Genomic DNA, 18236 nt, shown 5'->3' with positions numbered 1-18236 from the left:
CCTGATTTCCGGAGGTAATGATAGAAAAGAACACAAGCAAAAGCAGAGGAGTATGTGTTCACGTGCAAACATGTTCTGCTTTGACCAACAAATATACATTTCACGGTGAAAAGCACTGCTGAGCTTCATGTTAGTGAATATCTGTTGAGCTAAGGTGTTGCTCCAGTAATATCCTGAGTCCTGGCAGCTCCAGTGAAAATAACAGGTAAGCTCCCACTTCATTGATTTCCACTTATCTATTTTCGCTGCCACGCTCCACAATATGTACAGTATCTCAGAGTGCCACCGCAGCCCGAGAGCTTTTGAAATGAGAGAAATATAGGAGTTTACAGCGGCTTGGACCTCAAAGAGGTGCGTTGCCACTTTATTGGCTGTACTTGCATCATCAGAGTGAGACTGGAGAGGGTCGTGCAGACCACGAGATAGAGAATAAAGAAAGTTTAACTGTGTACTCATACAGTATGTTCAAATGGTGCAATGCAGATAAGGCTGAAGTCAGCAGCTTCACAGTACATCGAGGCACAGGTGCAGCTGAAAGATGCATATCTAATGCACCTCCTGGCAGCGCGCTGCCCAGACTCCTCATAATACACTTTAATGATAATTGCAGCAGGATCCTGCGGCTCTTCAAGTCAGTCCAGTTAAAACAGAGCAGTTTCCTCTGGGTTGGCCAAAGAAAGCAGCCAACTTTGCAAAGTTTCCTTAACCTGTCCAACCTGACAGTCAGATACAACTTTGATCTGGTAATACAGCGCAAGAGTCCATTTACCAACACTTGAAACCCACCAAACCCAAATAAAATCACTGACAGAAGGCCGATGACGGGAAGCACTTAAGGCGACAGAAAGCAACGCAATTCCATTCAGAGCGTAATCATGGCCCAAAGCTGGGCAACATGAGATGAGCGATAAATACATGATGAGGCTCAAACCTGGTTGCTCTTCTCCGCTTGGTTGTTCCTATTAGAGTCGGGGAAATGGATGTGGCACCCCGTCTCCTCCATCACCCTCTTAATGTTGTTGCCACCTTTTCCAATTACGTGGGAATGCTCCGTGTGAGAAACGTCCATCTTTAGAGTCACCCTGTTACTCTAATGAGCAGGAAGAGAGGCCGTAGATTATTGACTGCCAGCAACTCATTCACAATTCAATGATACATCTCACTGAGTGGAGCAGCTCGATGTGTCACGACAAAAGAGTAAACCACATTAGGGACAATTCAGTGACTAAATTATCGCAATATGAAAAATATTACTGTGGATATACAGTGAACACCGAGACCATGTGTGAAGCAGTAATCGTGTATTAAAAGTGCTATTTAAAGCATTCCTAAGGCTCAATATTGGATCCAGTCGCTGTTCAGTTAATATCACAGTATTATTACTTTAAAACAAGAGTGTCAGTTTTTTTGTAATGGAAACACTTAATCGCAGTACAGCATGCCATACTAACTGTAAATGCTGGCTTTTAGCCAAACTGGAGTATGTAATACGCAATGACAATCTCCAGTGAAACAAGTACCACCCAGACGCATTGGACCAGCTTACCTCACCTACTGTATTCAGAACACATGAAACAGGTTTTTACTTTTGAAAGCCTGCAACAATCTATTGGAGCATCACAACCAAGAACTAGAGGATATTTTAAGTGACATTTTAATAAAAAGAATTCCTTCAAATTTTGTGCTCCTCAAGCCCCCATGCTTCACTTACAGAACTGTGTCAGTTGATTTTTTCTATTCTATATCCTTGCACCATTGCACAGGGTTTTAAGAAATCTATTACCTTAAAATGTAACAGCAGCTACAAAACTGCAATAAACAAAGTTATGCAATGTGGCGCTATGCAAATGTTCCGCAGTTTGTATATGAGCCAAACTGTGGGTGGTGAACAGTACAATCACAGATCGACTCCAATCCATTATCTCAGCAGTATCCAGCATCATAAAAACAGGATGCAGTGATCTCCACCTAAAGATTGCAGATCATAATCTTAACATGTGAAGGGTACAAACGCATATCAAATAAAGAGGATGAACACACTCAGGATCCCACTCTGCTTCTCTGATTATAAAAAAAAAAAGCTTCAACGTCTTACTCAAAACACTCACACATGCTGCTCTCAATTGGAAAAAAAGAAAGACAACGAAAATATGGAGCATATTGACAATTAAAGCCAATTGTTTTGCATTATCTGCCAAACTTGAAAGGAAAAGAAAAATTGCCTTTCCGTGACAAAACCATATGAAAATCTCTTAACAAAGCCAATCTTCCACTTCCTTTTATTTCCCCCCCTTGTGAAGCTTTTAAAAGTGCATGTATGACATCCTGCCCCCAGGGGGTGCTGCAGTGCAGTCCCCCAGGTATGTCATTTCTTGTGTTGCCATGGCAACAGAGCCTGCATGCACACACTGCAATCCATGAAAAGCTTAGGATGTGAATATTTGGCTCAATTGGTGATAAGTTTTCCCACACTGCTGTGTGCAATCTGCCACTCGGACTGTGGGGAAGCCGAGGCGACACATCTGATTCCAAAATACCATCAGAAAGGGGTGAAAAAAAAATGCTTTAAGTGTATCATCTTCACTGTACCTTTGTGTCGAGGACAGACATGATTCTGTCTTTGGCTTCCCTCACGTTCTCCCTCTTCCCGCACACCTTGATATGTGGATCTGCAGGAAAGAGAGATGAAGGGGAAAAAAAAAAAAAAATGAGACAGGCGAACCTCGGGCGGAGAGATAAAACACGTGTTTAATGCCGCTGCCTGTTCAGTATGTGCTTGGTGAGTCAGTGCTGATGAAGAGCTGAGATAGAACGCGACAGAGACGCACGTTAAACCCATTTAACCGAACATGACAACAGTCTGCATTTGTCAACAAAGTAGACCGCACTGGCAAAAAGCTATGCGAAGGTAATTGAGGCTTCGATGTCTGACGAGTCTTATTTAAGTCGGCGTGCGAGCAGCATGGAGGAGGGAAGGCAGCGTCTCTGTGGAGTTAGTCAGTCTGTGGCGCTTATAGGAGCACAGAACTGCAGATAATCATTGCACTGCAATTTGGACTCAAAAGAACAGAAACACCCCCCCCCCCCCAGTCAAATTTAAAACATATTTCTTCTTTCTTAGAGTTTGTTGCGGTTCAACTTTTATGAGGGTATCTGCAAGGGTGGATTCTTTCTGAGGGATGTGAGGATTAATGCCCACTTTCTGGTTGATGGATCAACTGTTTTCTAAAATAACTTTTACCACAAGGAAACAATCACATTACTACAGGAAATACATATTCTTATCAGCGGGGTTGGGGAGTAACGGACTACATGTAACGGCGTTACGTAATTAGGGGGAAAAAAAATGTAACTAATCCGTTACAGTACATAAAAAAATATGTAATCTCGTTACAGGTATATTAGATAAAAGCTGGGATTACTTAGCAGGATTACAATAGAAAATCAGATCACATAAACTAGAAATGCAGCTGACACATGCGCCGTCCACTGTCATTGCGACACTTCCCGACACTTTAAGGCAGACTGCATCAACAAACCCACGCCTGAAACTACGCGTTGCCATGGATACTGCCGGCAGCTGCCCTGGTTATGGCTGCTCCCGGAGAAAGAAACACATTTTCTGGCTGGAAACTCAGACATCATTTTGTTTATGAAGTCGGAGAAGGCTCTTAACCTCTCTGTACAATGAGAATTATGCCTCCCCGGCCGTGAAAGTGCTGTCAACGTCTCACCTGAAGAAACATCACCAGGTAGGAAACAACCCGCTCACTTTTACTGATACACACCTGGACTCTGTCAACTAGTTTTATTAGCTCGCTAACCTGTCAGTAACCTGCCAATACCATTACTTGTGTGGATGGTAGTAAGCCATTCTCAATACGTTTAGAGGATCTCATGTTTTAGGGATTAATTGGGGCTAAACGCACCATAACTTTTTTTTTTTTTTAAGTCTGTTCATTGAGTCTGTAGCAGGTCCAGCAGGTTGGGATTTATGCTGCCAGATAAACAAACATTTATATTTAGTCCTGAAAAAAAAAACCCAACAACATTAAAACCAACGAGAGAGAGAGATATAGAGATAGAGAGAGAGAGACTGCATGATGACAGGATTTGATATCTTTGTTAATGTGTTCTGGTGTGACAGCATACCGTTGGAGGGAAGATCAGTGTGACCACCTGCTTGTACTTACAGGGTGTTTTCTGTTTACCTTTACATATCTTCTGTTTGTTTTGAAAAAAGATGAGCCCACTTGAATAATTGCAAACTTTATTTGTATTGTGGTTTTGATTCTTTAAAAAAAAAAAAAAAAAAAAAAAAAAAACTGTGTTAGACACCTGATCTGTTACTGAGTATTGATTGTTCAAAACTGGTTCTGTTAAGTGCAATGCGTGTATGCTTTGTATAAGATTTGTCAATATACTGAGCAGATGACACATTCTATTCTTTCTTGTCTTTATTTTTTATGTTTGCTGGTGACGTAATCCAAAAGTAACTAAAAGTACTCTGGTACATTACTTATTTATTTTAGTACTTAGAGTAAGTTACTGATTCCTTTTTTTGACAGGTGACTTGTAATTGTAACGGATTACAGTTTTCAAGTAACCTTTCCAACCCTGCTTATCAGTGCAGATAAATACTGATTGATATCAATGCGAGTTAGTTTTAAGTATTCAAATATGATTTTTCCCCCCCCTAAAAGCAATTATTACGTTTGATAAGTCAAGACGTTTCTTAATTTTACTTTCCCTAAGCTATCAATTTTCATATACATCAATTTTCAACATACAAATGGGTATGTAAACATAAGCTTTTCTGAAACAAGAAATGACACCAAAATAAGACTGCAGCATGCAGAGGACCAAGGTACAGGTACATCTCTAAAAATTAGAATATCATGAAAATGTTCAATATTTTGTGTCACTCATTTCAGAAAGTCAAACTCGTATATGATATAGTCTCATGACAGAGTGAAATATTTCAAGCCTTTATTTCTTGAAATTTTGATGATTATGGCTTACAGATGATGAAAACCCAAAATTCTGTGTCTCAGAAAATGTGAATATTACATATGATGAAGAATTTTTTTTTTATTTTGAACAAAAATGTGAGGCTTCTGAAAAGTATGTTCATTTCTATGCACTCAATACTCGGTTGGATCCTTTTGCATGAATTAATGCGTCTTAGCGGCGTGGCTTGGAGGCCATCAACCTGTGGCACTGCTCAGGAGTAATGGAAGCCCAGGTTGCTTTGATAGCAGCCTTCAGGTCATCTGCATTGTTGGTCTGGTGTCTCTCAGCGTCCTCTTGACAATAGAACAGAGATTCTCTCTGGGGTTCAGGTCAGGCCAGTTTGCTGGCCAATCAAGCACAGTAACACCACGGTCATTGAAGCAGCTTTTGGTACCTTTGGCAGTGTGGGCAGGTGCCAAGTCCTGCTGGAAAATGAAACCAGCATCTCCATCAAGCTTGTCAGCAGAAGGAAGCATGAAGTGCTCTAAAGTTTCCTGCTCGATGGCTGCGTTGACTGTGGACTTCAGAAAACACAGTGGAGCGACACCAGCAGAGGACATGGCAGCTCAAATCATCACAGACTGAGGAAACGTCACACTGGACTTCAAGCAAGGTGGATTCTGAGCCTCTCCACTCTTCCTCCAGACTCTGGGACATTGATTTCCAAAATGTACTTTCATGTGAAAAAAGGACTTTGGACCACTGAGCAACAGTCCAGTTGTTTTCCTCCACAGCCCAGGTAGGACGCTTCTGACCTTGTCTCTTGTTCAGGAGTGTCTTGACACCAGGAATGCCACATTAGGACCCCATGTCTAGGATCGGTCTTTGCGTCGTGGCTCTTGATGCGCCGACTCCAGCTTCAGTCCACTCCCTGTGAAGCTCCCCCAAATTCTTGAATGCATTTTGCTTGACAATCCTCTCAAGGCTGCGGTCATCCCTTTTGCTGGTGCACCTTTTCCTACCACACTATTTCCTTCCACTCAACGTCCTCTGGACATGCTTGGATCCAGCACTCTGTGAACAACCAGCTTCTTTAGCAATGACTTTGTGTGGCTTTCCCTCCTTGTGGAGGGTGTCAATGACTGTCTTCTGGACATCTATCAAGTCAGCAGTCTTCCCCATGATTGTGTAGCCTACTGACCCAGACAGAGATCATTTAAAAGCTCAGGAAACCTTTGTAGGTGTTTTTAATTAATTAGCTGATGAGGGTGTGACACCATGACTTTCCAAAACTAAACTTTCCCACAATATTCAAATTTTCTGAAACACTGAAATTTGGGTTTCATCAAAATTTCAAGAAATAAAGGCTTGAAATATTTCACTATGTGTCATGAGCCTATATCATATATGGGTTTGACTTTCTGAAATGAGTGACAAAAAATATTGAACATTTTCATGATATTGAAATTTTTTTGAGATGTACCTGTAAGGTCTTAATATTTTGAGTAAACATGCTCCTGCAGACTTTCTCAGTCTCCAAATAGCACAGGTAAAACAGCCGGACATCACACACCTAAAGCATTTCAAAGCTAAAGCTTGTCAGTGTAGCATTGATCCACAATCTGGCTCAGCTGCACGTCAGACCCCCGGAGAATGTAAATGCGAAAACACATGAGCACACACACATGTACTGCACGCCCACGGTCCATTGCCCCCGTGTTAACTGTACCAAGCAGCAGGAAGTCCACTAAGCCCCGTTCCAGGAATCCCCCTCCGCACACACAGCAGCATCTCAGATGTGCAACCTTCAGACTGGACTCGCTGAATCGGATTTATTGTTACAAAGTCACCAGGACCTCAGAAAGACCCACGGTTGTATGTTTTGACTATCAAGGAGCTTACGAGTGAGAAATCCTGTGGAGAACACCGGCAGCATGTGCCGTCATGATTTAGGAGTATTTATATCAACAGTAAATAGGTCAAATATATTTTTTAGAATAACAAAGTGCAAAAAATATTTAATGGGATCCCTTTTAATTGACAAAAGTAGACAAGCTTTGCAGCGAGTCATAGAAAGTCAATGGATTAACATGAGAAGGGACCGAGTAATAAAGCAAATAAAAATCATTTCACTTGGATACTTGCATGAATATATTCCTAGCATTAACTTTGTCATTCGCTGTAGTTTAACAACCAATTAATGCTCACCAAGAATGATAAGAAGTACAATCCTGCAGCAGCATAGGTTGATGTAACAGAGAGATCAACCAACCAAAGTTTGCTCCTCTGCATCATTTCAGGTCTCTGATCATCACCATTGTGCCACAACGTCACCTTGTTGTTAAAGCCAGGTTTGCGAGTGAATCAACCAACGTTTGCATAAATACATAGATAATTTAGTACAAGGACAAATCAAGATGTGCAGTGGTATGTTTGACTAATTTAATTTCTAAAAAAAACCAAAACTGAATATTTACAAGCACCTTCAGATATTCTCTGGAGATTTATCAGGCTGACATTAAAACCATCCAAGAGAATCTGATTGTCTCTACTGAAGTAAATTTAAGGTTGATGGTGTATAATAAGAGAAAGCTGCATTCCACAACTTTGCCTTTCACTCAGACGACATCCGGACGCAGACATAGAGCGCCGAATGGAGTGACGGCTCATGTTAGAACTTTCAGGCTGGACCATATTAGGTACGGCAATTATAATAATGAAAGCTGTTGCTGGAACCCTACATGGTCAAAGATAAATTTCAAATTTGCAGCTCAGAAATATAATAATACTTTAATGTATTTGAACTGCAAACCTCAACTTTACTTTAAATACTGGAATCCAGATGAGGCGGGAGCTTTCCAGGAACATTTATGGAGACATGCATTTGGAACAGCTGCCGCTACTCCGATAAACAAACTGCTCATGTTATGCTTACCGTCTAGGCAGCAACCGAGTCCTGCTTATTACATCACAATCAAAAAGACTGTTCATGGCAAAAACGAGCATAACTTCATGTGGAAGATTCCCACTACTTCCAACAAAACTCTGAAACAGAAACTGGTGTTTTAGATGGAAAACTAATAATGAACTTGTCTTTTAGATTGACGTCTTGCAGTTTTTTTTTTAACAGTCAACTTAGAAAGCAGCCCACATGCACCAATCATCTGAGAAGGAGGGTCAAATTGAACTTGACAATAAAACAAGAAAAACCACTGGACAACAATAGTGGTGGTGGGGGGGGGGTAAAGTGGTTAGAGACCCATCACAGGCTCAGAACTGCTTCCAAATATTTTCCCCCCATCGTTCGGCTGCTGCAGTGAACAAAAGAAACCTCTCTGCTTCCTCTGGTGGCACCACCCACGGTAACCATTAGAGGGAGTATAGCTCTTTGAGTGTCCCTGCTCCAACCTGTGCAGCACATCTGGCAAACATTAGCCAGCCTAAATGAGTGTTGCAGTCGTGATGTAGAAACACCCCCGCATTTTTGAAGTGGAGTCTGCTCGATGCTTTTTCTCCCCCTCCTTTTTTCTGATGATTGATGAAATAAAAAACCCCGACACCTTTCGTCCTAAATTGGCCCATGCAACACCTATAAAAACAAACAAAAACACGAGCAGGCCTACAGCTGCAAAACCTTACTTCTTTCTTTTTTTTTTTAAACTGATTTTTAGTTGACGGAGAAGGAACCTTTTGACCCAAACCTTCTCTACTGGCAAAGCCAAAGCATTTTTTCCAGTTTGGGGACTATACTCAAAAAATACCACACAAATGAAGAGAGTTAAGTCCTTTCTGGCTCGGCGTTTTTCATTCAAAACATCTGCGGAAACACTGAAACACAATTGGCAAGCATGGGCCGTGTTAAGATGATTATCACAGAAAAAACATGAGCCCCAAACACCAAACTTTCAGACTTAAAAGCATGTTTAAAATCTAAAGGCAAATCAGCAGGGCTGACCGCAATGGCAAGGACAATGCATGTGCAATCCGCCCTTCACTGTATAAAATGGAACACTTTAGTGATGAAGACCGGCCCCAGAGGTTAACTATCCTGATCACACTTAAGCAGGTAGCTGAGACGGCAAGCTGCAGGCGATGAATGAAACTGGTGAGCTGGCATTTCGAAGCACTGTGACCCCCGTACATGAAGAGAGGTTACAAACGCACGAATCCCCTCACATCTGGCGCTATCCGGCCGAGGGTAACCAATTCCAGATTGTACACGAAAGACGACACTGATGCAAAACTCCAGAAAAACTAAGAAAACCAACACCCTACAGAGGATGATTTTAGACTTAGATGACTGGAAATCATCTGTTAGTCCTGCGTCAACAAAAACTGCCTCGTCATCGGTTATTTCAAGGTCAGTGACTGATTTCCAAGTCTGTCTCATCCAGAATTGCATGATGGGGGATGAACGGAATGTGGATGATTGCCTCCAACAATCTTCAAGTCTTCAGCGAATCTTTAATCACCACGTGAGGCAACAGTTGTGTACGGTAAACTTCAAACATGTTTAGTCTGTAAGAAGTGAAATGCACGCTTGTTTCACCATCTTGTCCATTCATTTGCCTTCCCAGGAAGGCCAGGTTGTTACAGCACAGTTCCACATGTCTTGTCGCTGACAAATGCACTTACTCAAACAATAACGAAGCGACTCTCCAACGTTCCTCCCCTCTGCTCCTCTCCGAGAGAAAATCTGACATTCTTCATGGCCTCAGTCAGAATTTTAAATATTCTCACTTTGTGCAAACAGTATGATTCCCAGGTGGTGTTGGAGGCAGGTTTTGTGAATGAACCGATACTTTGGGGTGAATGGATGAGCTGGAGCTGCCAGTTGATTAAGCATCCAGAGGGAAAAATGTCTGTGACTGAGGAAGTTACATAACGTCATTGGATTGCACATCTGGCCCGAAGACGCTCGCTGACAATCCTCCCGAGGAAAACAAAAGCGGGCACAACTACACCTACTCCCCCGAACCCCTTCCTACACACTTTGGTCCCCACCTCTTTCCTCTCCCGGAAGATCTTTAAATAGCCGTGATCATGTTTTATTGGTAACAGAGAGCAGCAACAACTCGGCCAATAACCGAGCCAGTTCCAGTGCACGCAACTTCACGACCACCTCCACATAAAATAACAAATTCCTCCATGCAGATGAAGTTACTGGCTCATAAGGAGCGGAAAACATGCAAGCTTTCATCTTTTTTTCCAAACGGCCCAATTAGCATTTTAAATAATGAACCCTTGTGCAACCTTGATATATTTCTTTATTCAAGCCCAATGGTTTTCCTGGTAACATATTTCTGGCTTAAACAACATCGTGTCAAAACCATTAATCTATCTTAGTTGGAAAGCTAACACAAGTGCAGTTGTGAGCAGTGTTGCAAAACATCTTAGAGATCCATCACATCTAAATGCATGGAAAGTCTGGTCTTTATTTTACATCAGATCCATACACTATGGAGGCTGCCATTCATCAAAAACTGAGGTTTCACATGGCAAAAGCAATGGGAGCAGAAGACGGATTTAATTTAGGAAAGAAAGACAAGAATATTCACCTTTTTTGGACTTGGCTCCGATTTTCAGTTTGGAGGGCCAGGCTATCTGCGTTTGGGTCTCATCCATGATCTGGAACAGAGGGAAGAAAGGCTGACATTAGCTGATCACACACTTCAGGTTTGGCACATTATGCATGTTGGCAAACAAAAATAAGCCCAAACGAGCCCACTTTGATTCCTCAGTCATGAAAATCATCAACACACACTTCCACTCCATACCACAAACTAGCTCACAGCTGAAAGAATAATATTAGTTTTACTCCAACCAAAATTGGTTTATATCCGGAATTATTCATATTCTCCAGAACCAAAAAGTGTTGTAAAAACCCTAGAATCATTGAGCTATAATCAGTCAAGTGGACCGGCAAAATCGGACAAAAAAGGAGTCGATTTTATTTCATTTGTACGACATTTGAGGCCCAAATACATCTTAAAGTGACAACATACTGTGAGGTTAGGACCATCTTACTATACCGAACAAGGTGACTGCTGCCATGAGCTCCAGCTACACGGAATTTGCGTAGGCAAACTAGTGCTGAACCACGTCTAAAAGCTTGGTATACTTCCATACCGAGCGTTTTCCCTGAAAATACATGCTACTCGAACAACTGCTCTGTTCAAAGTCCGCCTGGTTAATCAGTTTCCTGAAAGCGTCAGTGGTGAACATAGAAGAATTATGGGATGATCTTATTTTTCCTGTACATCACAGAGTTCACTAGTTCTAGAATTCCAATTCCAATGTTGGGCTCACAAGTGACCAATATCAACACTGTTTTGTGACAGCTTGAATGCTGCAATCCCATTTTCGCCCACCAGACCAAGGCCTCGGTCATATGTAGGACCAAATCGGATACGCATCTGTCTTTTAAGGCGACCGCAATCTGAATGGTTAAGTCGCATGTATGCGACTTCCTCGTCAAAGACGTGAGACGGAGATTAGCATCTTGTCTTGAGAGTCATGATTAGACACGCCGACGGATGCATTCAAACGTCTTCTTTGACATCTGAAGTTGTGGATGAACTCCGTCAGTGAATCTCCTGGCGTCACAGTTCCAACACTGCTGAGTCCAACTCCACACCCACTCATCCATCACTAAAAGCTGTGCTCTTTTTTTTTTCTCATTCTCCTTCATTCTCCGTCATTTTGTGAGCTCCTATTGCACAACCGTACGCGCGCCGACCTGTGTAGCATCCATATTTACTTTCGTAAACAGCGAGCCCGGCGTGACGTCAAGCTTTCTTCTGCGCATGCGGGTGACTTTGGGGTCGGATCGCGTTCGCACTCCAGTCTGATGGAGGTCGCATTTAAAATGAATTGTGAACGATCGCGCAAAGAAGTTGGATCTCGGGGAGGAAATGGAATTGAGCATCGAGACCTGCAGTGTGATCGTAGCCTTACTGTCGCACCCAAGTTCATTAAGTCCATGTGTAGCAAGTAAAACCATATAAAGCAGTCTGCAACAGCTTTTACAACAGCTAAACAAATGAAGCAGTCATCAGTCAACAAACCCTGAATCAGGGCTTTCTGGAGTTTTCTTCCTGTTGAGCAAGTTTTTTTTATTTGAATTCAATAATTGAATCAAAAACTGCATGAAAGTTGCAGTTAGCAGGGATGTGCTACAAAATACAACTAAGATATTGCAGTTATACTGAAAATTACTATATACTATACATCAGAAAGTTGCAATATGATGACATTTAAATGCCTCGGTGAATAGAAATTGACTAAATTATGAAACATTCCTGCAACTTAGAAAAGCCTTACATGTTACAGCATGTTCAATGTGTTGTGACTTAAGTTTATATGTTGTTTCTATAAACTAAGATTCTGCTCAGTTAACGACACAAACACGAACACAGAAATATAATAAAACCATAAGGACATAGTTAAGCAACAACGCTTGGACAAGTCTACTTATAATAAGAAGCATGTGCATCAAGAGAGAAGAATGCACAATAATGGCATTAAGAAAGCGTGAGGAGCTTGTTGAGCGGCTGTCAGACAGTCTGTGCAACTTCATAAGCACATGCTTTTTTATTTTTTATGGAGAAAGCTCACCTTGCAAGTTACAAGAGCTTAAACAAAATCCATCACGAACCCTATCATGAGAAGTGTTCGATGCTATTGGGAGAGAAACAAAACACAAAAAAAGGGGGGAAAAAACTGCGAGGCCTTCCAAAATATGAAGAGCTGACGTGCTCTCTCTTAATTGCTTTGTCCTCGATGTGCTCTAGTCTTGTTTTCACAAACGTCCTGCGGTCTTGTGTTTGTTTTAATACTTTCCAGGGGTTTGTGTTCTCGGGGGTGGAGGAGATATGAATTTCTCAAAGTTTCAGCCTCGTGATCGAGTAACCGAGGACCGCTTCAACACATTAAAACCGGCGGCGGCCACCTCTTAATATTCCTTGGTGGTTGAATGCATTAGGCTGTAAGCCACGGTGCTCATGTGGGAGAGCAAGTGCATTAAGATCTGTCATTGCTCCCGAGAACCGTTTAACATGCAGCTTATAAGCAATTAGCAGCTTTCATTAATTTCCCCAAACATGTTAAAGTCACCTTTCGACATTGGAAAAATAATCGTTTGTATTCATGAGTGGTGCACAAATCCAAACGGAAAGAGCTTAAAATCCTCCAAAGGTCTTTGCGGATGTTGCCAGGTCTGTTTGGCATCCTTTACAATGAAGTCCGACAGCTTGTCCACTGCCCGTCTCGCGCACCTGTAGCACAAAGAGCCAGCTGGTCTTTACTCTCGACTCCATGATGGTTGAGTGAAAGCCCCTTTCAAGCCTCAGTGATTTTCTCAAACCCAACCTATAATCGCATATAAAAATGGATTGCCCAGACCTGCGACAGAATGAGGAGCCTCAGCTGCTACTCGACCACTAAAAAAAAAACCCAAAACAAAACAAGAACATGAAGTCAGCAACTTCTGCTAACAACGTCTCCAAACCATTCGAAGCCAGCTGTGTTTATTCCTTCAGCTCTCTTATTAAGACCTCTTCTTACAACAATGCAACATCTCAAGTGAAGCAAGATGAAGCTTGATGAAGAAAAGCTCATAAAGCTGATTTTTGCAGGCCAATAAAAATGATTGCACAACACACTTGGTTAACAAATGCATGAAGTGAAGTTATGCTACATTCTTGTTTCTCCCTTTCTCAAGCGCTTGGCTCATATTACATATGTTTTGAAATAATATGTATCATCCAACAGCAGGAAAACACCATTCCTGTCATTCTCGTGATTCATCCAAATTATAGCTCTGCTTTTATTTCAAATTTCTTCACGACAAATACTTGAAGGACTTTATAGTATCAGATTGTGCAATGAAAATAAAAGCAAATTCCTCACATGAACTTGCTCAATTGTTTCTGTCAGGAATTCAGAGGTGGTGTCAGTAAAATGACTAAGACGAAAATAGTTTCAACTTCACCATCCAGCATAATAATCTCGCATGTCTCTCCTCAATGGAAAACTCCCTCTCTGCAATACTTCCACAACTGCTGCGATAACAGAATAATTACTGAAAACTGTTTTACATGCAGGGAAATGCACACCTGAAACCAAAATGTGATGAGTTTTTGCATTCCTGGGTGCCACACTAGCCAGAGGCAGGAGCAACTCTAATCTACTGCATGATTCCCTCCTACTGTTGTCTGTCTATGATTTGATCGTCCTTTCTTACATCTGCCAGAGCTCTGGCTGGATGCAAACGAGAGTCACACCGGAGCATAAACAGCTGGATGCGACAGAAAGATAATAAAAAATAAAAAAAAGGACACTTTGCTTCAAGCGAGACAAAAAAATGTTTTAACATTTCTTTAGCTTTCTGTTACATCAACCTGGACTGTTCACCCACTCATAGGAACCATCAGTTTGACCTGGTTGTGTGACAGGTTAGTTTTACTCTTTCGATTATATTTTGTTCCAATAACAATTCTGCTGTACAGGGATTTTGTTGTCAATGTGTTCAATTTAAAAGCTAAAATAAATTCAACACCGACATAAACTAAAAGTTTCTTTATGACCATATCGGATTGAATTTACGACGGGGTGGGAGCAGATGGTGTGAATTGTCCAATCAGTGTCCAAGTAAATCAGGTGTCAAATGAGGCTTGTGGGCCGAAACTGGTCTGGAAGAGTCTCCAATCCAGCCTGCCAAACCACTAAACAAAGTGTAAAAAAAAAAAGAAATTCTAATAAAACATTGATTTTTTAACAAATTTCTCAAGAGTGGTGGACACAAACCGACACAGACCCGAGCTGAGATATCGGTGATGCTGCCATGAAAGAAAGCTACCTCCCTGCGAGCAATCCAGCATTAGTCTCAAAGTCATACTGTCAGCATGAGTTTGTAGGAACAAGTATTATACAACAGCTATGAGTGATTTATTGACATTTCACTGTACTTTCCACCAGAAGCATGGTTTTAAGCAGAAATTTGTGCTTTGGGTGTCCATCTAAACAATCTGGGTGTCTAAAAACCAGTGGGGGGGGGGGGGGGGGTTCTTCAATGAAAAACATGAATGATGTACAGATATCCAAACATGTGTCACCATTTTGAAAACCAAAAATTATCAATCATAGTTCCATCGAATTAATCCCACATGTATGGATTCTGCATATACAATTCCCCAGCATCTTGGAAAGGAAATTTCTACAAATTCCTCCTCTCTGCTTCAGCATTTAATCGCGTCAGTTTGAGTTAGAGAATTACGGACTGGGTATAATACAAAACCGGATGTCAGTTGTGAGTTGTGTACTTGAGCCGATAATTCGGTATGTTTTGGCAAAAAAAGATGGATTTTGACAAAATTACAGGGTGAAGTAGTGATTGCCATTATACACATTAGATGGATTTGAGCAACACGTTCGTAATTTTTTAGGCCATCTTTTCTGGAAATTGACCGTCCAAATGACAGCTGGACATCTCATTGCATAAAACCATAACCAGAAGGTATCATTAAAATTGTCTTTATGTTAACAATGTAGACATTTCCATCACTTATAGTCTACGACGCAACAAAGAATAAGTTGAAATTTAAAAGGTAATTATGGCACTATTTCATCGGTCCGGCCCACTCAAGGTGAATATGGTGGCCCTTTAACTAAAATGAGCTCAACACTCCTGATGTAAATGGAACATCAGATTGGTTCCCACGATTGATGCTTTACTCATGGCGTTTTGAAAACAAATGATGGTGAGTGCAGGAGACGACAGTACATCATCCTAAAAAGCGCTCCACGCTCATCTCTTCCTGATGTGACTCTGAACGAGGACAATGTTTCTGTACTAAGAAGAAACAACAAACCTGACGTCTCACAAAATAAATCCATCTTTATTACCGACAGGCTTCCAAGCACGATGGAATTGATCCCTGGCAGAATCAGTTAATATTCTTGGTGGTATAAACCTCGACATGAATCTGATCGCTTAATTTATGGTTAATGTAAATGGGATAATCTGATGTCCCAGTCAGAAGGGATTCATTCAGTGACCATGTAAATTCAGCTCTTCACAAAACAATAGAGAAAATGCTAGATGACTACATATATATATTTTCAGACACAAATACAAAATGGAAGTCAAATTACACATCCCTTGAAAAATAACATTTAAAAAAAAATTTTCTACTTTGTAGGATCCTGAACTAATTCTGTTAGAACTAATGACATCATGGTAAACCTCAGTTATACTTTCCTAGAATGATGAAGCATGAAGGCTGATGGATCATCAAGTTTTTCTGTAAGGAGGGCTTTGTTCAAAGAAACCTGTTTCCTGTCCAGTGTTGCTGTTCTTGGCAGCGCTCTGCAGATGGGACTGATTTCTGACAGACCACACACCATTTTAAAAGGGTGGATGGTGTTTATTTTTATGAAGGCAAGCAAATATCCCTCAAATGAGTAAAGCTATTTGCACAAATTAAGAAACCTACATATGTGCCCGGCTACGCTTTCTTGTCTGCCACTCCACCCGTTCTGGACTGGACAAACATAAATGACTATGGCTCTGATACTTTCCGTGGCAAATACCTTGACACGAAGAATGAGCTCTAAAGGTTTGCAGCTGGCGCGGGTATGCAGATGTGCACGATGCATGTGTTCGACACACGTGACAACGTGCATGTACAGCACAACAGCGATCAGCATGGCAGAGGCATGTCTCCTGGACCCCGCTGCAATGGTGCAGCTGTTGATTCAGCTGGAGCGTGTGTGTGTGTGTCTGTGTGTGTGTGTGTGTGTAAGGGGGACACAGAGGGTTTTGTGGGGGGTGTAAGGCAGTTGTGAGCAACGTTACGACACAGAGAACAGCAGGGCTTGAAGCTGACAGCACCGACTGAACACTCCTCAGGGGACCCAAGAGTCATGTTAACGCCGTAAGAGTCAAGTCGCAGCCATTACTCCTCCACCCTAATACAAACAAACGGTATACGGTTGTGGAATTTTAGGAAGTTTGCTGTGGAAAACAATCAAGCCTACACATCCTTCGCCGGATGTGAATAAGCAAACGGTTTCTCTAAGTTTTGTTGCCACTCCGTGACCTAGATATTTCAACGTCTCTCAGTTTGATGCCAGCCAAAAGTTTCAATCTGGCAGGCTTAATTATTCATATTTGCTGTGTGTCAGCACAGTGAAATACAAGATGTTTGAGTGCTGTACACCAGATGAAATGAACTCCGCCTGGCTTCAGATCTGAGTGCACTGGCACTTGTATATCACGCCTGGCATTATTTACATGACCACAACCGCTGGGAAACAGGCTATGGAAGGGGGATCTGGGATGCACTGGCTGGAGGTTCAAAGGAGTCTCTCCACTCAAATCCACTTCAAGCTCTTTCGCGGACCAAAGTTATCGTCTCAACCAGCCCGGCTTTTCAATGCCACACTGCCCCTCGACTCAACTCCTCCAAAGAGCTTAGCGCCCCGTGCCACAGTTTGTCACTCCCAACAGTTACGCCGTCCAAACTTTCCGCTGTGCAAAAAAGTGAGTTGAACTCCACTCTGATGTGTGTTTTCTGTTAGTTTGCAGCGAAATCCCCTGCTTACAGCGGACTGATAACAACGGCACACCAAAGGTTTAATGGAGTGCAAAGACGAAATAACATTAAAACAGCGGGAGGGCCGAGGGAAAACGAAGGAGGAGGAAGAGGGAAAACATGAGTGAGAAACTAAAGACCAAAACAAAGACTGGAAAAAGGCAGGGGGACGTAGCTGGAGAGATTCCCTCATGTGAGCTGCACATGGCTAATTTCCCAGCTGGGACACCCTCCTGTGGTTGCACTTCCATCTTCCCTACATTTTCATTGACTACGAGGATGAAGTGTGCGCTCTGTATCCTGAAACGTAGCTCTGAACTCAAAGGAAGTCCAGCAGACAGTGAGTAAGAGGGTTTGAACGGGCCTGGGGAGAAGGTGCGGGGGCGGAATGTTTTTTTTTCTTCTTCTTCTTGCTCTCGCCAGTGGATGAACTCTAAATCTCACTTCCAAAAAAATAGTGTGTGAAAAAAAAGTGCGTCAACGAGACAAAAAAAAAAAAAAAATGCTTTCTTACATGACGGCGAGGGCTTAACTTTATTAGTCTCACCGAGAGTGTGCGGTGCATGGGTGTGTTGGACGGGCAGGAAGCAGTCCAACTAAGAGTTTCCATTTATTTCACACACCTCGTCCATTTTCATTTCAACTATACCGCTCCACAGTCGCACGCCGTGTTTATCTTGCCCACTC

General features: G+C 42.0%; 1 protein-coding gene across 1 annotated transcript in view; it reads right to left on the bottom strand.

The window, feature by feature from the left end:
* Positions 1 to 18236, bottom strand: part of bicc1a (BicC family RNA binding protein 1a) — a 71358-nt gene that overhangs the window by 29852 nt on the left and 23270 nt on the right. The window contains exons 3-5 of the mRNA XM_080481427.1: positions 10512 to 10581; positions 2590 to 2669; positions 932 to 1090 (exon numbers count right to left, since the gene is read on the bottom strand). Coding sequence (XP_080337553.1) covers positions 932 to 1090; positions 2590 to 2669; positions 10512 to 10581 — 309 coding nt within the window. The remainder of the gene's footprint in view (positions 1 to 931; positions 1091 to 2589; positions 2670 to 10511; positions 10582 to 18236) is intronic.

Source organism: Lipophrys pholis (assembly GCF_963383615.2).
Source record: "Lipophrys pholis genome assembly, chromosome: 15".
NCBI lineage: Eukaryota > Metazoa > Chordata > Actinopteri > Blenniiformes > Blenniidae > Lipophrys > Lipophrys pholis.
Note: the sequence above shows the minus strand (reverse complement) of the source record. Positions and strands in the feature narration are given on the sequence as shown.